Consider the following 21,307-nt stretch of genomic DNA (forward strand, 5'->3'; position numbering starts at 1 on the left):
GTTTGGGAAATAACCCTTTTAAACAAAAGAATTGGGGTACCTGGGTGGCTTAGTCAGTTAAGCGTCTGCCTTCAACTCAGGTCATGATCCCCAGGGTCCTAGGATTGAGCCCCACATAGGGCTCCCTGCTCAGCAGGGAGTCTGCTTCTCCCTTTCCCTTTGCCCACCATTCCCCCTGCTTGTGCTTTCTCTCTTACTCTGTCAAATAAATAAATAAATAAAATCTTTAAAAAAAATGTATCACTGTATAGTGGACCCTTTATTCAAATTATGAGGGATAGATCTAGGTCCTGAAAACTGCTTCAAAACAGTGTTGCTTAGGGATCCCTGGGTGGCGCAGCGGTTTAGCGCCTGCCTTTGGCCCAGGGCGCGATCCTGGAGACCCGGGATCAAATCCCACGTCGGGCTCCCGGTGCATGGAGCCTGCTTCTCCCTCTGCCTGTGTCTCTGCCTCTCTCTCTCTCTCTTTCTCTCTGTGTGACTATCATAAATAAATAAAAATTAAAAAAAAAAAACAAAAAACAGTGTTGCTCAGTAGAGAAGAGCATTGATTCTAGAGTTGGTCTAGAGTTCCAGGATTTTGTCCTGCAAGTTACATAACACCTGTTTTCTCATCTATGAAATGGAGATTAGTACTTAACATTTAGTGTTGTTGGAATTGAGTGAGATATTGAATAGAAGATTCTTTGCCTGACCATAATGAAATATGCCATAGGAAATTGCTTTTAATATTACCTGTTGTCTTTCCAATTCTCTGTGGTTTGATTTTCTGTTGATTATCCTCTTAAGTGACAACTCTGTCTTTGTTTTTTACTTGAATATCTTAAATAGAGGATAGTTTGTTTCCTTCCACTTGTATTTTATATTCTTAATATATTTAAGGATAGTAGTGGCTCAGTAGAGATGATTGATACGTCTTTCATGGCAGGGAGTCGTCGCATGGTGGATGTCATGGATGTGAATACACAAAAAGGCATTGAAATGACCATGGCTCAGTGGACACGCTATTATGAAACCCCAGAGGAGGAGCGAGAAAAACTCTATAATGTCATCAGCCTCGAGTTCAGCCACACCAGGCTGGAGAACATGGTGCAGAGGCCCTCCACGGTTAGTCTAATTATCTAATTATTTTTTCCACATTATCATTGTCATCCAAAGGATTGTTTATATATAATGGGGAGAATTTATAACTTTTTATACATACCAAGATGAAATTGATGAAATAGTTTGATAATAACTCATTTTTAGGAAGTTCACCATTTTCTAAAATCACTTAATTTTATATAGAGATGGGCAATTTATTTATGCTTACCAGTAACTTAATTTAAGAACATTGGTCTTTGCATGTAATGGAAAAGTGTCTTGAATTCACTCTTAAAAGAACTGTCAGTATGAAGTTTGACTAATTTTATCTTGTGGGTTTACACTTGCTGAAAAGCTTGAGGGAAAACTAGTTTAGAGACAAGTGATCAATTTTATGAGATGGTTTCTTGAGCAGATTCCACTGGATGACTAGTATCAATAAACTGACAAGCCATCCTAAGAAAAAGTTGTTTTTGATCCTTAGCTCTCCTGAAGATACTGATTTAGCTCATCTCTTTGCAAAGTAGTGGCTGTCTACAGACTGTTGAAACACTTATTTTGCTTTTGAAATATGCCTAGTCATTTAATTCCTGTCTCAGAACTCACTTGAGTTACATATTTCAACTACAACAGCAGAACTTGTAATATTCTAATCATTTCCTTTAAAGTCAAGATCTCAGGGACGCCTGGGTGGCTCAGCAGTTGGGCGCCTTCCTTTGGCTTGGGCCGTGGTCCTGGGATCCGAGATCGAGTCCTGCATTGGGCTCCCTGCAAGGAGCCTGCTTTTCCCTCTGCCTGTATGTCTCTGCCTCTCTCCTCTCAGCCTGTGTCTCTCATGAATAAATAAATAAATCTTAAAAAAAAAAAGTCAAGATCTCAGTGTTTTATTCTATCTTCATTTAAATTATCCTAATTATACCTTTTTACTTTCAAAGTTAAAATATGATTGCTTTTATTTTGTTATTTTATATATACACCTACATTTAGCTTACTGGTAAGTTGCATTGTTATCATCACTAAGAATTGTTATGTACAGACCAGCAAGAAAATGTTCTCAGTATTTCACTATTATCTGAAGAGACAGTATAATTTTTTGTCACTACTTATTACTGAAGATGCTACAATTAAATACAGAATTTCTCAGGGTGCTTGAATGGCTCAGTCACTTAAGTGTCCTCCTACTCTTGATCTCAGCTCAGGTCTTGACCTCGGGGTTATGAGTTCAAGCCCTGTGTTGAGTCTGCATTGGGCTCTACACCTGGTCCCATATTTTTAAAAAATAATAAAATAAATAAAAAATATGGGGCACCTGGGTGGCTCTATTGGTTAAGTATCTGAGTCTTGATTTCATCTTGGGTCATGATCTCAGGGTCATAAGATCAAGCCCAAGTGTTGGGTCCCACACTGAGCAGAGCCTGCTTAAGATTCTGTCTCTCCCTCTGCCCCTCCCTGCTTGCGCTCTCATTCTCTCAAAAATAATTAATTAAATGAAAAAAAATACAGAATTTCTCATTAAGAAAGCTTTAACTCCCTAGAATGATAAAAATTCTTTTTATATTATCATTTGTTTGGTCATGTGGAAATACAGGAAGATAGGTGGTTAGAATTTAGTCTTGTCAGAAACACAGGAAGATAGGTGGTTAGAATTTAGTCTTGTCAGGGGCACCTCGGTGATACAGTTGGTGAAGCATCCACCTCTTGGTTTTGGCTCAGGTTGGGATATCAGGGTCATGAGATCCAGCCAAGGGGCTCATGCACAGAGTCTACTTAAAAGATTCTCTTTCCCTCTCCCCTCAACACTCTCTCTCTCAAATAAATCAGTCAGTCTTTTTTTAAAAAAAGAATTTAGTCTTGTCATTAGTCAAATACGATTCACTTAATAAATAAATAATAAAGGGCACCTGACTGGCTCAGTAGATAGAGCATGCAACTCTTGATCTCAGGGTCTTGAGTTCAAGGCCCACATTGAGCATAGAGCTTACTTTAAAAATTGTGTTTTTACTGTTGTTTTTTCTTTTTAATGTACAGTTCAGTGGTTTAAAAGAAAGAATAAGGGATGCCTGGGTGGCTCAGCGGTTTGAGCATCTGCCCTCAGCTCAGGGCATGATCCTGGGATCAAGTCCCGCATCAGGCTCCCTGCAAGGAGCCTGCTTCTCCCTCTGCTTGTGTCTCGGCCTCTCTCTCTGTGTCTCTCATGAATTGATAAATAAAATCTTTAAAAAAAAAAAAAAAAGGATAAGAGATGTAAGAATCACGGAAACATTATAATATTTATAGATTAACATTGTTAATATTTTTAGAATTTCAATTTAAAAATAAAATGATTATAGCTACAAAAGTAAAACTTACAGGGCACCTGGTGGCTCAGTTGGTAAAGTTTTCAACTCTTGGTTTCAGCTTGATGGTGATCTTGGGTTATAGGATGGGGCCCCCCATGGGGCTCTCTGCTTGGCAAGGGAGTTGGCAAGTCCCTGTCCCTCTGCTCCTTCCCATACTTGCATGGGTGCACTCTTGCTCTGTCTGTCCCTCTAAGGTTTATAAATAAAATCTTTTAAAAAGTAAAACTTATTCATACTTTTCCATTCTTAAAATTTAGAAATGTGTCGTTCACACATGAAGCCTTATTTGTAACATCTTAATTTATTCATTTTGTTCTTTTAATGATAAAAAATGCTGCATCATTCTATAACAGAAAAATAATGGACCATTAAATGGAGGAGTAGAACTATGGAAGGGCTCAGAAAATAGAACATTTTCTAGATGGGGCACCTAGGTGGCTCAGTCAGTTAAGCATCTGCCTTCAGCTCAGGTCATGATCCCAGAGTCCTGGGCTCCCTGCTCAATGGGGGAGTCTGCTTCTCCCTTTCCCTCTGCTTGCTGCTCCACCTGCTTGTGTGCGCATGCTCTCTTTCTATCAAATAAAATCTTAAAGAAAAGAAAAAATTTTCTAGTGGGCAGAGAACAATGAACCAGTATTTTTTTAGGGACCTAAAACATGGCTGGAAAGATTGAGCTATTACCAAGGTCACCTGAAAGCAGGAAAACTTTTAATGACCTTGCTATGTAAGCAGCAGTATGCTTATTCTGCTGAGGCATTATTTATTTATTTACTGGAGTATTTTTCCCTGAAGCGTATCCCTCTTTTCCAATATATCTCAATAATGCTTTTTCGAAAACCAACTTTATTGAGGTACAATTGACATACAATAAAGTATACCCATTTTAAGTGTACGTTTCAATGAGTTTGAACAAATACAATTATTCATGTAACAATCTTTCACATAAACTACATAATCTTTTGTTCTCTATGACATTCACACCTTCGGAATTAGCTTATTATTTGTTCAAGTGCCTGCCACATGCTGAACACTATGCTAGGTGCTAGATGACCTATGGAAAATAAAGTCCTTCTCATTCTCAAAGTGCTTAGAGTCTCACAGGGAAGAAAGACCAGAGGATAGACATTTCTGCAAACTACAATAATGGTGAGTGCCTTAAATGTGAATAGAGTACTGTGGGAGCAATAGGAAGGACCCCTCTAACATAACTGGAGAATTAAGGAGGGGAAGCTCTTTGGAGGAAGTGATAGCTAAGCTTGACATAAAGGAAACAAGGAGGCAAAGGGAAAGAAAACCAGAATTCCAGGCAGGAGTAGTCTGTGTAAAAAGTAGGAGCAAGGAAAGGAAAGTGGGCAACCTTTAAGTGCCTTTTATAGGTTATTAGCATAAAGAGGGATTCTGTGGTGAGGAGAGATTATTTTCTGCTGTCATTCTTTCAGTACCTGAGAGATAGTTGAAAAACAACATAAACAATGTGCAAATTTGCTTGGTAATGGGAAAGTTAATTCATGGAAGGCATGGGTGGTTTTTTGTTCAGCATATGAATAGATTAGGTCCTAGGTATTGGACTTCTTACCATTTTGGCCCTAGTATTGATGCAGAACAGGTAGAAACTGGTGATTACCTCTACTGGAGACTTGCTCTCTCATGGATCAGGCCATTTAGCAAAAGGCCTATCCAGAGCTTAAAGATTAACCTAAGGAGAAAAATATGAATACCTTAACAATATTCTCTTGGTAGTCAGATGATACCTAATAATACCAATTAAAAAGAGGTGCCAGGGATCCCTGGGTGGCGCAGCGGTTTGGCTTCCTTTGGCCCAGGGCGCGATCCTAGAGGCCTGGGATCGAATCCCACGTCGGGCTCCCTGCATGGAGCCTGCTTCTCCCTCTGCCTGTGTCTCTGCCTCTCTGTCTCTCTCTGTGTGACTATCATGAATAAATAAATAAAATCTTTAAAAAAAAAAAAAAAAAAGAGGTGCCAAGGGGTACCTGGGTGGCTCAGTGGTTGAGCATTTACCTTTGGCTCAGGTTGTGATCCCAGGGTCCTAGAGCCTGCTTCTCCCTCTGCCTAGGTCTCTGCCTCTCTCTCTCTCTCATGAACAAATAAAAATCTTAAGGGAAAAAAAAAAAATCCATGTGTTCCTAACCCTTCCTTTCCCCATCCAGACATAAGAGCTTATAGTGTCTTGAACAAGTAAGATACTCATTATTTTGTTAAAGGCTTTCCAAAAGAGAATACCAGGAGATGGGAGATGCTGACCACTACGTGAAGAAAACAGAAAGTAGACTTTGTGGGAAAGAAAGGAAGGTGGAGTTCATTGAGTGTTCTAGGCCCAGTGGATGCTTGGTTAAAACTGTTGGCTTTCTGAACAGAAATCCTTTAAAGTAGAGCCGCAAGTTAAGCTTCATAATTGCTCTTGACAATGACTTGCATGTCATTGGTGATCCCTTCATCATACAGTTTACATCTGAGTGTTCCCTAGCCACCTGCCTTGTAACATTATACACAGCTTGTATGTATTTATCTAGGTCTATATAGGAAATAAATAATCAAATACAGATTTTGTTTTAAAACTTACCAAATACATGTGTTTATAGCCTTAAGTTAGGTATTTGTAATGTCAGTACTGTACTGGAAACATGGTTTGGCTCACATTTTTATCTCCCTGAGACTTTCTTGGAGGTCAGTGGTTGGATGGTACACACATTTGAAGGTACAGGACATGCTACAATTCATTATAAAGTGCAGATAAGTTCATACTGCTGTAACTTTCTTTGAGCACATATTATTTAAAATAGATTCCTAGGGACGCTTGGGTGGCTCAGCGGTTGAGCGCCTGCCTTCGGCCCAGGGTGTAATCCTGGAGACCTGGGATCAAGTCCCACATCGGGCTCCCTGTGGGGAGCCTGCTTCTCTGTCTGCCTGTGTCTCTGCCTCTGTCTCTTTCTCATGAATAAATAAATAAAGTCTTTAAAAAAATAAAATAGATTACTAAATTCTAGTAATATTAAGAAGTTTTAACATCTATTTACATGTAGTCCTCACAATATCATTTTGAGTTAATCATCCTTCTTTTACAAATGAGATCCAGAGACTTGCATGTGAGAGAACATGACAGGCCTGGAACTTCTGATTCCTAACCTAGTAGATTCTATAGCACATTGTTGTGCAAGTCTACAAATCTCCATTGGATTTCTTTCCTTTTTCTTGTTCTTTTTTTTTTTTCTTTTAAGTTTAGTTTTAAGTTTTTATTTAAGTATCTTAGCTGCTCTAACAGAGTTACATCTTTTGGTAAGTTTATTGGTACTTTCCAGACTAAGCCTTTTATTGAATCAGAAAAGGACAGCTGATTATACCAGTATTGACACAGAAGAGATACCACTGTGTTTTTAATGGCATCATTTTGATTAGTGCTACCTTTATGATCATATTCATAGAACCATTAGTCTTTTTTTTTTCACCGAATAATTATGTTTGCCTACTGACCCTTTGATTCACCAGCAGATTGTCTATAATTAAATTATAGTTTGTCAGGGGCTCCTGGGTGGCTCGGTCGGTTAAGCATTGGGCTCTTGATCTCAGCTCAGGTTTTGATCTCAGGGTCATGAGTTCAGGCCTTGTATTGAGCTCCATGCTGGATGTGGAGCCTACTTTAAAAAGTAAATTAAATAAAGAAGTCATAGTCTTTCAGTGTGTATTTTGAGAAATTCTATTTTTCTTGACTTTAAAGTTCTCTTTAATCTCCATCCTTCCATTGAATCCTAAATGTTTCTTCTTTCTTTTTCAAGGTGGATTTCATTGACTGGGTAGACAACATGTGGCCAAGGCACTTGAAGGAAAGTCAGACTGAATCAACAAATGCCATCTTGGAGATGCAGTACCCCAAAGTACAAAAGTAAGTGGCTTTCCCTGCATATCCTCAGGTGCATTGGGAAACCCAAGTGATAGCAAAGACTGGTTCCTGCCTTCGGAGCCTTGCTCTGTGTCCTGAATGATCAAAAAGATGAATTAATTCTTTAAACAGTAGGCTTTACAGTTCCCAAGGGAAGAGTGTGTATAACAATGTCATAACCATGATTACATAGTTTAAAGAAAATGTATTCTCTGGTACATTGAAATTGTGTTCCTTGCACTTGGAATTGATTAGGTAGAAAATGGGTGCAAAGGGGGAGAATGTGGCATTGTGGTAAAGCAGGTTCTCTTTTTTTCATCAGTGCACTAATACTGCTTTTTTTGGGGTCAGGTACTGTCTAATGAGTGTTCGAGGCTGCTATACTGACTTCCATGTGGACTTCGGTGGTACCTCTGTTTGGTATCATATCCATCAAGGGGGAAAGGTACGGTCATAGTTATGATGGGGGTTGGAATCTGAAGCTGGTTTTATGATTCTGCTTCAGTTCATGCATGTTTAATATACCCTGGAAATTAATCTATTAGGGAATTGTCCTCTATTCTAGAGAGAATTGTAGATTAAGTTGACCTTCTTGGCTAGACTTCAGTAGGAATTGATACTCTTCTAGTCTGTCATTACACCAATATTGGCACAATACTTAGTAAACCTCAACAGTTCTCTATTTTTAGATTCCCAGGGCAGAATTCTGCACATGAAGCAAGGAAGTGGTTTTAGGAAGACAAGTTAATTTCTTTACATGGAAATGTAATAATGTAATAGAAAGCAGTACAAATTTTGTATGGATTCACAATGATACCAACAAATTATGAAGGCATTGATCTGAACTGTGGCCAAAGGAAGCCTTTAATTCCTTTCCAAGGAAGGATATGAATAGATTTTGAAAGATTATTCTTATTCATAAAGAATTATGTTCAAACAAGCTTGTCAGATTGTTTCTAAATGCTATGTGAGAATAGAATCTAGGATTAATGTCAGAGGTTCATACTATTATACTCTTATTGTTATCCTTTTTCCCCTTTGCTAGAAGTGGATACATTTGTGAAAGAAAAAGTAGAACTGGATTGAAAACATAATGCTTTTAAATGTGAGGTCCTGGGGATCCCTGGGTGGCTCAGCAGTTTAGCAAACATGTGCCTTTGGCCCAGGGTGTGATCCTGGAGTTCCAGGATCGAGTCCTGCGTTGGGCTCCAGGCATGGAGCCTGCTTCTCCCTCTGCCTGTGTCTCTGCCCCGCCCCTCTCTGTGTCTATCATGAATAAATAAAACCTTCAAATAAATAAACAAATAAATAAATAAAAATAAATAAAATGTGAGGTCCTAATTTAGAACAACTATACCTCCTCCAGATCCAAAAGTATTTTGTATATTTTGGATCCATTTCAGTGATTTCTTAAGTTTTTTCCTTTTGGGATGCCTGGGTGGCTCAGCAATTGAGCATCTGCCTTTGGTTCAGGGCATGATCCCAGAGTTCCGGGATTGAGTCCCACATTGGGCTCCCTGCATGGAGCCTGCTTCTCCCTCTGCCTGTGTCTCTGCCTTCTCTGTGTGTCTCTCATGAATAAATAGATTTAAAAAAAAAAAAAAAAGAATAAATAGATAAAATCTTTAAAAAAAAAAAAAAAGTTTTGTCCTTTTGGTCTTGGTTGCTATCCTGGAACAAAGCAACCTAGGCCTATCTCTTGAAGATATTGAACCTAACTGTATTTCTTAGGACTATAGAGGCAGACAACTAGGGGCAAGTAAGGGATTTCCTAGGTAGCAAACTGAATGCCCCTCTTCTCTCTCAGTCCTGGGTGTGTTCTAGACTCCATAATCAAACCCCAGGAAAGCTCTAATGCCATTTCCACAAGTGAAGGACAAAAAAGATCTACTTCATTAGGGCCTTTAGAATTTCCCAAAAGTTCAGGTTCTATATGCTAGGAGAATTGCTTTCTGCTCTTCTATCTGTTGGCCTTAATGTTGTACCTGTTGAGGGAGACGACTGGGTCATGTCAATGGCTGTTAACAGACTGAAGTTTTTTAACTCACAGGTCTTCTGGCTCATCCCCCCTACAGCCCACAACCTGGAGCTGTACGAGAATTGGCTGCTGTCAGGGAAACAGGGAGACATCTTTCTGGGTGACCGGGTGTCAGATTGCCAGCGCATTGAGCTCAAGCAGGGCTATACCTTCGTCATTCCTTCAGGTAAGCAAGGTGGGAAAAATGGGTTGTTTAGCCACTATTCTGATTGTTCCCCATTCTCTTAAGGGATGGCTACAAGTGCTAGAGTGCAGAAATTAGTGATATTTTTTATCGGGTCGCTAGTTACAAAATAAGTAGTTGGGAGCACAGATTTTGGAGTCACAGACATGTATTAGAATTCTGACTATTAGTTTACCTGCTGATACCATGTTGGTCAAATACTTAAATCTCTGTCACATTTTGTTTTGAGGGGTAAATGGAAATACATGTAAACTCTCTTGTACTGTGTCTTCACAATAGGTGCTCTCATAAATAGAAGCAACATTTGTTAAGCTTGCTGTATGCCAAACACTTTACGTGCATTTTCTGATTTAATGCTAACAACCATATAAAGTTTAATTTTTATAGAGAACATTAGTTTTATAGAGGATATTGAGGCTGCAAGAGATTTAATAACTTGACCAACCACTAAATGGCAGAATCAGAGTAAAATGTGTGATCTAGGAGTCTAGTTTTCTGAGAGACCCGTATTATAACATGTGCTTAAGCCACTGCCCTCCACTCCCTTTCTTCTAGGCTGGATTCATGCTGTGTATACTCCTACAGACACATTAGTCTTTGGAGGCAATTTTTTGCATAGTTTCAATATCCCCATGCAATTAAAAATATACAACATTGAAGATCGGACACGGGTAAGTAATTCTGTGTAGCAACTGGATGTGAAAAAGATTGTGTCCATTTAAGACAGATGTTATAAGAGATTCATTGGTAGTTATCTCAAAACTTCGATTTTTCTGTGAGTTAAAATGCAGTGTTGACATTTCAGGGGCGCTGAGAAGAAGGCTTTAATGAGGTCTATGTTGCTTGGTTTGGGGGACTCTGATTCTTTGAGGTTCTTGGTATCTTGGATTTTTATAGGGCCAAGTGAACATTGGGGAATCTCTTGAGCCATGTTTTTATTTTGTATATGCTCTTAGAATAATTAGATATAATGGGATTTATCAATTTAGGTTTCACGACTTTGAATTCATGTATCTTTCTTTACTCCAATTACTGTCCAGCACCCAAACTGTTGTACTTGAATAAATCAATGTGATACTGCTTTTCCCAGCTGGGGTTCCTTGAGAGAGTGAAGTCCTTTAGAAAATGATTTGTGCATCTTACTCTCTTAGTTTTCTGTGGGAGGGTACATAGCCGATACCATTCTAGATATATATGAAAAAAGTTAATTCCTTACAATGCAGTGGATGCCCTGGCAAGAGTTGGCAAACTTTTTCCATAAAGAATCAGATAGTGAATGTTTTTGGTTTTGTGGGCCATACAATATCTGCTGCAAGTACTTCACTGCCTTGTAGAATGAAATACTTAAATAAATGAGCATGGCTCAAATGAAACAAAATTTTATTTATGGACAGGGAAATTGAATTTCATATAGGTTTCCCATATCACAAAATGCTCTAATTTTAGTTTAGTGGGTGTTTGTTTGTTTGTTTGTTTGGGGTTTTTTAGTCATTTAAGAATGTGAAAACACTGTTACCTCACAGGCCTTACAAAAATAGATCAGATCCACTAGCTGCTGTTTGCTGGTCAACCCATGTCATAAGGAAACAGGACTTAATTCTTTAGCAGAACCCAAGCTGGTAAGGGCTGAATTACAGATGATTAAGGTATAGGGATGCCTGGGTGGCTCAGCAGTTGAGCGTCTGCCTTTGGATCAGGGTGTGATCCTGGAGACCTGGGATCAAGTCGCACATCGGGCTCCCTGAATGGAGCCTGCTTCTCCCTCTGCCTGTGTCTCTGCCTCTCTCTCTCGGTGTCTCTCATGAATAAATAAATAAAATCTTAAAATAAATGAATGGTATAGATAGATGGTATTGACCTTAAACAGCAATTAGAGTATAGAGTCTTTAGAGGGCAGTGCTGTTCCCAATTTGCTCTCAAGTAGTTCAGCAGAATAATAATGAGTATATATGAATATATGAATAGAGATTAGCAAATGTGGGGAAGTGTTAATAGCTGGTGAATCTCGAATAATGCTTTAGGCACTGTTCATGATACTGTTCTTAAAACTTTTTGATGAATTTGAAATTTTTCAAAGTTAAATTTAAAAAATTGCAAGTAGTGAAGAATTTACAATTTTTAGAAAGAATGATCATTGACTTACTGTGAACATGGTCACTTAGCCATTTTAGTGCCTGTTTTGAAACCTGTATTTTGGTTAGGAGCTACCTATTATCTTACACACAGGAGTACTATTGTTGGAGTTATAGGGATTACCCTATTCGAAATAAGAAGATGCAGTTCTGGGACCCCTGGGTGACTTAGTCATTTAAGGAGCCAACTCTTCATTTTGGCTCAGGTCAGGATCTCAGGGTCCTGGAATCCAGCTCCATGCTCAGTGGGGAGTCTGCTTCCGGATTCTGTCTCCTCCTATGTCCCTTCCCCTGCTCATGCACTTTCTTTCTCAGATATATAAATAAGTCTTTTTAAAAAATGGGGCTCCTAAAAAAATGGGGCTCCTGGGCAACCCGGGTGGCTCAGCGGTTTGGTGCCACCTTTCAGCCCAGGGCCTGATCCTGGAGACCCTGGATCGAGTTCCATGTTGGGCTCCCCGCATGGAGCCTGCTTCTCCCTCTGCCTGTGTCTCTGCTTCTCTCTTTCTGTCTCTCTAATGAATAAATAAATGTTTTTTTAAATGGGGCTCCTGTGCTCAAATATATAAATAAATCTTTAAAAAAATGGGGTGCCTGAGTGGTTCATTCAGTGAAGTGTCTGCCTTCAACTTAGGTCATGATCCCAGGGGCCTGGGATCAAGCCCTGCATCAAGCTCCCCTCCCTGCTGAGCAGCTAGCCATTTGTCCTTCTCTCTCTGTCCCTCCTGCTCCTGAGCGCTCAATCTCAAATAAATAAATAAAATCTTTTTAAAAAGATGATGGGGCAGCCCGGGTGGCTCAGCAGTTTAGCACCACCTTCAGCCCAGGGCGTGATCCTAGAGACCCGGGATCAAGTCCCACGTCAGGTTCCCTGCATTGAGCCTGCTTCTCCCTCTGCCTGTGTCTCTGCCTCCTTCTCTCTCTCTCTCTCTCTCTCTCTCTCGAATAAATAAATAAAATCTTAAAAAAAAAAAAAAAAGCTGATGCAGTGTTTTTAAAATAAATTTTATAGGGGCATCTGGGTGGCTCAGTTGGTTGAGTGTCTTCAGCTCAGCTCAGGTCATGGTCTTGGTGTTCTGGGATCAAGCCCCTGCAGTGAATCTGCTTCTCCTTCTCCCTCTGCCGCCCCCCTCCGCGCACCCCCCTCTCATGTTTCCTCTCGCACACATGCTCTCTCAAATACATAAAATCTTTTTTTAAGAAGTGTATTTCTGTTTGTTTGTTGAGTAATGAAACTATAAGAAAGTAATAAGTTTGAAATTGTAATAATGATAATAGGTAAAATGTTTCAAAAGAGAGAAATTACATAATTTCATAATAAAGTACTCTTACTTAACTCCATGGTTCTCAGAGATGATACTACCTATTTACTTAATCTGAAAATGAGGTTTTAGAAAGTATTCCCCTTTTTTGGCTAAAAACTATATTATGCCCATGAGTTACTGATGTAATTGCTGAGTTGCTCACTGAGGAAGAAAGGGAAAATGTATATTCATTGACATAGGTGAAATGAGTTACTGTGCATGAAGTTTCTTGCAGACTGTTAAACTTCTAATAACTGATCTTGATTAATATTCCTAGACTTTGTGTATCAAGAAATGTCAAATTTCAGTCTAACCACCATATTATTCCATTTTCTCTATAGCTTAATTCTTTCATTCTAAATAAGGAACTCCTCTGTGTTTCTATAAAAATTTCACTGAGTCACCTGCATAATGTACACAGTGTTTTTTTTTAATTATTATTATTATTGCTTTTTACACCAACCTTTTATGTGCCAATAGCAATCTGGCATCCATTTAATATGTTAATTTACAAAAATAAAGTGTGTTGTGAATTTAAGACAATATTTTTGGTTTCTTTTGCCATGCCAGTGTGGAAATACCATACTATTTAAACTGGAGTGTTGGTGATTATTCTACTAATAGCACTTAAAAGCTTAATAATTCATAAGGAGGATTTTTTTTTTTTTTTCCATAAGGAGGATTAAAAAAAATCCCCTCCCCCCAAAAATTCTAACCCAGTCTTGGAATTTATATACTCTGTAGTGTTTGGCAACATAGATAAAATATAATAAGGTAGGTTGGGTGTGTGATCTCTTGGCTGTTGTTAATGCATTCCGATGAGTTCCAAGTAAAAAATAAAAGGTTTAGTGCCCTATTTTTTTTTTTTTTTTAACTGTCAGTATTTTACTTAGCTCTCAACAGAATCCTAGAGGGCTTCAGAATTTTGGGTTGTCCTGAACTTTTAATAAAAACCCTTCCAGAAAAGTGTTAATATGTGTAAAAGATGAACAGAGAGACCTGTGTATTATAATTTGGGGGTACCTAATATCTATTAATTATGTGGTTCCTGGGCAGCTCAGGTGGCTCAGCGTTTTGGCACCACCTTTGGTCCAGGATGTGATCCTGGAGACCCTGGATCGAGTCCCATGTCCGGCTCCCTGCATGGAGCCTGCTTCTCCTTCTGCCTGTGTGTCTCTGCCTCTCTCTCTGTGTCTCTCATGAATAAATAAGTAAAATCTTTAAAAAAAAAAATAAATTATGTGGTTCCCCCACACACACACCTTACCAAAGTAAATTAACTTGACCTTCTTAAAAATAAACTTTTATTTATATATTTTTAAGTAGCCTCTAGGCCTGATGTGGGGCTTGAACTCAAGACCCTGAGATCAAGTTACATGCTCTACTACTAAGCCACCCAGGTGCCCCTAATTTGACTTTAAAATAAAGGAGGAAAAATGTCTTCTGGTTGTTAAAACTGTAGCCACTTAAGATAGTTTCAGAGCCTAGTTCCTCTAAATTGGAAACCTAGTGAAAAGTACATGCTTCTCTTGCCTTGTAATAAGGAAAGTAATCTCCTCATTCCAGGCATGCTCTGTGACCTGGTGAAGGGTTTTGAAAAGGGTCTTGCATCCAGATCTCCATGATTTAGGAATACTACCTGATCTGGAGCTTTGAAAAGAAGATGAGAATGTTCTCAGTTGCATATTCAAAACAATCTTAAACGTATTGTTGGGTTCTCCTTTTGAAAGTTGTCCTCTCTAAAAGAAGTTGGCAAAATATATATAGGGTAGTCCCCATTGTTAGTCTTCCTCACTGATTAATCAATGCTGATTTGCCTTTGTTTCAACTATGCTTGATCTGAAGGGCAGTTCTTTTTATTATTATTCAGCTGGAATGATTTCATGCTGCTTCTGGAGAGAATGAAAGGAACTAAAGGCAGTGGCTGATTAGGCCTTGTGGAGCAGCAATCTAATTTGTGGACCTGCCATTGGGGCAGACTGCAAAATACTGTACAGATCAGCTGAGAGCTGATGGTGGGAAAATATGCAGTCTTGTATGTCCTAAACTAGACATAGCTTGAGAATGAGTCTCTAATCATACTTTTCTATAGGTAAGAACATAATTAAAGCATATAACTTCATCTCATAACCTGTTATCCATTAGATCCATTAGATCTTTGTCCCATGGCCTTCTGGGTTAAAACTTGTAGTAAAGGCATGACTGCTTGGCAGGCCTTTGTATCCTAAGAACCCTGAAACGGTTTTCTCAACTAAGTATATTGTGTCTTAGGGACGCCTGGGTGGCTCAGCGGTTGAGCGTCTGCCTTGGCTCAGGGCCTGATCCCAGATCCAGGATGGAGTCCCATATCAGGCTCCTTGCATGGAGTCTGCTTCTCCCTCTGCCTGTGTCTCTGCCTCTCTTTCTGTGTCTCTCATGAATAAATAAATAAAATCTTAAAAAAAAGAAAAAAAGGTATATTGTGTCTTACTCTAACACTTTACTCTGTCCCAGAACTTACTTTTTGATACTTTCCCAAGACACCTTTTTGGTGGTTCTTAAATACCTTTTAATTTTAGTGATTGTTTCCCAAGACCAGCAATTTTTAGGTTGACAGATCCAGTTAGGTTCTTGTTCCAAATGCCACCCTACCTGTTGACTAGAGTATCTTCCCTAGGTTTATTTTTGCAGTGATTCAATTTGTCTTACTCTTTTATCTTGTAAATTGTTATCAGCTTGTTTTTCTCATTATTTTGTTCCCACATAGGTTCCAAATAAGTTCCGTTATCCATTTTACTATGAGATGTGTTGGTACGTGTTGGAGCGCTATGTGTACTGCATAACAAACCGCTCCCACCTAACTAAGGAATTTCAAAAAGAGTCCCTCAGTATGGGTAAGTGTTCTGCATAAACATGAATTTACCTGCTTGGAACTACCAAATTCATTCATTGGAGTTCAATGCTGTTTACAATTGATCTCCTACCCAGACATGAATTACTAGGCAAAATGAAATATCTGGATCTCTCCTTTGTCTGAATTGTTAATATTTAGCTCTGTAAGAAAGATAATCATTTGTCTACTATGTGTTATTGTTTAAAGAATGGCAAAAAAAAAAAAGAATGGCCTTTGGCACAATAAACACTAAGAACATGTCCTCATGCTAACTTTTACTATATTCCAGGCACTTTACTAAGCATTTACATACATTAAATTCTGATTATTACCTGTGAGGTAGGTACTGTAATCTTCATTTTACAAATGGTGACATTAAGTTTCAAGGAGATTAAAAAACTTGTTCATGATCTTCTAGTTAATAAGTGAGAAAGCTATAGTTTGAATCAAGTTGGTAAGACTCTAAAGTCTATATCCTTAACCTGTATGCTTTAATGTTTCCCCAATTTATATCAAGAGAAGTATTTTATCGGATGGCAAGATACTTTCAGTTATACATTTTTAGGCTGTTACATGCCCTAAGGTGCAGAGGAGCCAAGACTGAAATATCCTGTGGTCACATCTTCCATGGAATCTTCAGTCTAAGCCAGATATTTTTTTGCTTCAGCATTTTCCTTTGAAGATAGTTTATATTCTTGTTTGAAAATAAAAAATGACCACCCAGTACATGAAAGCAGGATACAGAATTGTATATGAAGCATAATCCCAGTGCAATCGTAATCACGCACATATGCTTAGAAAAAGATGGAGGGGCACCTGCGTGGCTCAGTCAGTTAAGTGCCTTCAGATCAGGTCATGATCTCGGTCCTGGGATGGAGCCCTGCATCAGGCTCCCTGTTCAGTGGGAAGCCTGCTTTTGTCTCTCCCTCTGCCTGCTGCTCCCCCTGCTTGTGCATGCTCGCTCTTGCTCTCTCTCTCTCTTTCTCTCCCTGTCAAATAAATAAATAAATTTTTTAAAAAGAGAGAAAGAAAAAGATGGAAAGAAAATAGATCAGCTGTTGACTTTTTATCCAAGGATGGAGGGATAAGGGGTGACTTATTTACTTCTTTGCACCATCCTATATTTTCAAAATTAATAGTAAATATAGATTATCTTTTTTCCCATTTGGATTGGTTAACTTTTGTAGTTTTCTTTTTTTTTAAGTTTTTATTCAATTTCCAGTTCATTCAAATTCCAGTTAGTGCAGTGTAATATTAGTTTCAATGGGCAGTATAATGATTCGTCTCTTCATACAGCACCTGGTGCTCATCACAATTACCCTTCTTAATCCCATCACTTATTTCACCCATACCTCCACCCACCACCCCTCTGGTAACCATCAGTTTGTTTGTATGGTTAAGAGTCTGTTTCTTGTATTACTTTCATAATAAAGAATCAGTGAACATTTAACAATTTTTCTTTTGTTAAAACTTGACTATCAGAATCTTCCTTTTAAAAAAATACTTGCTTTATTTTGTTAGCCATATTGATAGGATTTCAATTCTGAAGTTTGTAATTTTATGACCAGAACTTTTAACAAAACTATGAGTAATGTGCTTCATACTATCTGCTTTTTAAAAAGTTATGAAATCATAACCTCAAATTTCAGTTTGGACTTGAAACTAATTCACAGCCATTTTCAGCTGACTTATTTCTAGCACACAGTTGACGGACCCTTCCCCAACCTTTTGAAAAATCAATTGATCATTCACATAGTTGTCCTTCTGACTCAGGAACATATTCTTACCTGTAACTATGATTTTCAGCAGTGAGCAAATGGGTTGAGATAAGGAGAGACCATTTTAAAATGTCACAGCTTCATCATTTATAACCTCAGGGTCCCTCCCATGCTGCTGTTTTCTCTTGTTGTTCACATGGTCAAGTGTCATGTTCTTACTATATTTTTTCTTCCTACTGGCAGATTTGGAGTTAAATGGGTTGGAATCTGGAAATGGGGATGAGGAAGCAGTGGATCGAGAACCAAGGCGCCTGAGCAATAGGCGTTCTGTCCTCACTAGCCCTGTAGCCAATGGGGTCAACCTGGATTATGACGGACTGGGCAAAACCTGCCGAAGTCTTCCAAGTCTGAAGAAAACCTTGTCAGGGGACTCATCCTCTGACTCTAGCCGGGGCTCCCACAATGGCCAAGTGTGGGATCCTCAGTGTAGTCCCCGAAAGGACAGACAGGTGCATCTGACCCATTTTGAGCTTGAAGGCCTTCGCTGTCTTGTAGATAAGTTGGAGTCTCTGCCACTGCACAAGAAATGTGTCCCCACAGGAATAGAAGATGAAGATGCTCTTATTGCTGACGTGAAGGTAAGGGTTGGTTATGTTGTATAACAGCCACTGATCTGGCTGGGGCAGGCATTTTCTCAATTCTTAGAAAGTATAGGAATTCTGGTTAATCCCTGGTTCATTCAGAAAGAAGTTAATATGTACGTGTGAGTGTGTGTGTTGTACAGTGTTTGATTTCCTAGAATGAGATTAAGTCCCTGCTATGAAAATACTGACACTTGTATGTTCAGTTAGGACTTAAATTTAGTCCTAAAAATGCAGATTTCAGATACATCCTAAAAATAAAGGCGAACCTAAGAAAGTATCAGTATTAGGAAATACTAAATTTAAATAAGTTATCCTCAGATAGAGGCTTGTTTCAGAATAAAAGTGGCCAATAGCCATCTCTAGCAGTCTCACCCCAAACAGACAAGAAGCTTTTTTTATGCTGGGTGTTGTTGAATAGGTTTCACATATTTAGTTTCAAATTTATCTACTACTAAGATTTAAATTAAAAAAAGACTTAAATACATCAAGACAGCTTGAGAAGTATCTTTATAAATATAATCTGTCCTGGAGCGCCTGGCTGCCTCAGTCAGTGGAACATGCGGCTCTTGATCTCAGGGTAGAGAGTTCAATCCCCACATTGGGCATAGAGATTTTAAGAAAAGACAAACATAACAACCTATCCTATTGCTTTATTAGGTTTCTTCACGTTATATTTTTTTCTACTTTTTCAAGAGCTCTCCCAGTATTAGTTATTTTCAGAGCCTATTCCAACCTTCATGTATTGATCTCAAAGGAATGAACTTATTTTTCAGGAATCCAGATTTCAGCTGTCTAAATTGGAGGTCTTTTAAGTTTTTCCTCACAAATAACCATTACCATGAATACCAAAAAGTATAAAGCTGGGAATATTAATTTTCTCTTTAAATCATCACTTGGAACTACATTTTGGGTACAGGGCATGTGAATTAGAAAACTGGTTTGCAATTGGTAATATGTGTTTATTTTCAAAACCTATCATACGGATTATTTTAAGCCACAGAAGAATTTATATTGAATAATTTTATGTGCCCTAAGAAAGATGGGCTAAATATTTCAGTATGTCTGTTCCATCCCTGACTCCTTATTCACATTTTTCCTTGGCCACTTCTGCCATCCACCTCAGGAAAGAATTCTGATCTCCGGGATAGGACCTGAAGTTTTTTTTTTTCTGCTTTTTCTTTTTGTGGTAAACTGTTTAATTGTATCTTATCATTTATGCATCAGTGAAAGGGTAAAAAACTAAAGAGGCTAAAAAAGAGTGGTATCTGGTGAGGTTGGTCCTCTCTAGTAGTGATAGAAATGGGACAGTTGGTTTTATAGTTTGGTTTTATAAAGTTTGTTCTAAAAAAGACAGGTGTTGAGACGCCTGGATGGCCCAGCATTTGAGTGTCTGCCTTTGGCTCAGTTTGTGATCCTGGTCCGGGATCAAGTCCCACATCAGGCTCCCTGTGGGGAGCCTGCTTCTCCCTCTGTCTATGTCTCTGCTTCTCTCTGTGATTCTCAGGAATAAATAAAATCTTAAAAAATTAAATTAAATTAAATTAAATTAAAATAATAAAATAAAATATAAAAGAGACAGGTGTTATCATTGTAGCTTGTATTTAGGGGAGGAGATGATAAAGTTCCAGATAGTTCTATAATGATTGATGTGCAGCAAAATAAACTTAGCCATACATTTCCAGACTCATAAACTAGATTCCAAATTCACTTTCCACCCTTGAATGAGCAAAGAACATTTAAGTTTTTTCTTTTCTATTGTGATAATAGGACATACGTATTTTTACTTTCCTGAGAGTTTGACTCCAGCATCTTTCCTTTTTTTCCTCAGAAGTTTCTTTTTTATGTAGCTATTCCATCATAGGTACATGTAGGAAACATTAATTAACTTGCCTTTAGAATCCATAAGAAGAAAGATTTCTAAGTTTATATCTCACTGACATTCCTTTGGTCCGGATATCTATATTTCATTAAAAAGATTAAGGGATTTAGGGGATCCCTGAGTGGCTCAGTGGTTTAGCGCCTGCCTTCAGACCAGGGCGTGATCATGGAGTCCCAGGATCGAGTCCCTCATTGGCCTCCCTGCATGGAGCCTGCTTCTCCCTCTGCCTGTGTCTCTGCCTCTCTCTCCCTCCTGAATAAATAAATAAAATCTTAAAAAAAAAGATTAATGGATTTGACTCCATTGAATCCAGTTGTAGGAAGCCATATTATAATCCACTAGTCAGTTGTACAAGGTCAAGTATCCTGATAGAAGTACATAAACTCCCTTACTAAAGTAGTTAAGATATTTAAGGAGGCAGAGTGATGGAAAATGTAGAAAAATTTGTGTCAAATACTAAGCAGAATAAAAGAAGGCAGCAAGAAAGGGAATGAGTTAAAAAGATCTCTAAAGAGGGCTCTTAGCATTATGAAAAGTATCTAGAGAGAGCTTCCTTTTATTTGTCAGGAATCATGAAAAACATGGCAGCCACCACAGTCTAAGATAGAGTTGCATAGAGACCAGAGCATGAGGAAGGAACGGCCACCAGAATGACTAGTAGGCTGGCAGTGTTTGATTATTCCTGCAAGGGCTTGTCCACACCTTGTCTTATTTACCCAAGAACATAGTTAAAACACAGCTGATACCAAAGACAGCAGATTTAGATCCCCACTCTGCAGGTACTTTCACTTAAGATCAAATAGATTAAATTATTCCTATACTTGACAATTTGTGTTTAATCTGAGCTTCAGACAATAGTGAGTTTAGAGCTTCAATACTTTGAGAATCTGAACATCACCCAAAAGAGAAGTTTTGGATTGGGTAGGTGCCAGTACTGCACAGCTGGAGACTGCAGTGCTAGAGAACTTGGTGCGTGTAGCATAGGAGCCTGCACTGCAGTAGAGGATAACAGCAAGCCCAGAGTTTACTCTTCCTTCAGAGAGAGGAATTGTTTCTTGTTCCTTGTTGCAGCCTGTATGGCTCTCATGAAGAACTAGCAGAAGAGATGAGAGCAAAAGTGGTGAGATGAAAGATCCATGATTCCGTATCCCTGAAAGAAAAAGCCATTTTAGTAATGGTAGGAAAAGGCTTTGAAGATTCTAAAATGTGAAATTCTGCA

The 21,307-nt window shown here is 38.6% G+C and overlaps 1 protein-coding gene across 11 annotated transcripts in view; it reads left to right on the plus strand.

Annotated features, from left to right (window-relative positions):
• The window catches only part of KDM2A (lysine demethylase 2A), a 151,629-nt gene that overhangs the window by 107,653 nt on the left and 22,669 nt on the right, over positions 1–21,307 (plus strand). For all 11 annotated transcript variants that reach the window (XM_072790081.1, XM_072790082.1, XM_072790083.1 and 8 more), the window contains 7 exons: positions 929–1,107; positions 7,214–7,320; positions 7,669–7,762; positions 9,368–9,521; positions 10,095–10,210; positions 15,722–15,848; positions 17,809–18,203. In XM_072790081.1, the coding sequence (XP_072646182.1) occupies positions 929–1,107; positions 7,214–7,320; positions 7,669–7,762; positions 9,368–9,521; positions 10,095–10,210; positions 15,722–15,848; positions 17,809–18,203 (1,172 nt within the window). The remainder of the gene's footprint in view (positions 1–928; positions 1,108–7,213; positions 7,321–7,668; positions 7,763–9,367; positions 9,522–10,094; positions 10,211–15,721; positions 15,849–17,808; positions 18,204–21,307) is intronic.

Source organism: Canis lupus, chromosome 21 (assembly GCF_048164855.1).
Source record: "Canis lupus baileyi chromosome 21, mCanLup2.hap1, whole genome shotgun sequence".
Taxonomy (NCBI): domain Eukaryota; kingdom Metazoa; phylum Chordata; class Mammalia; order Carnivora; family Canidae; genus Canis; species Canis lupus.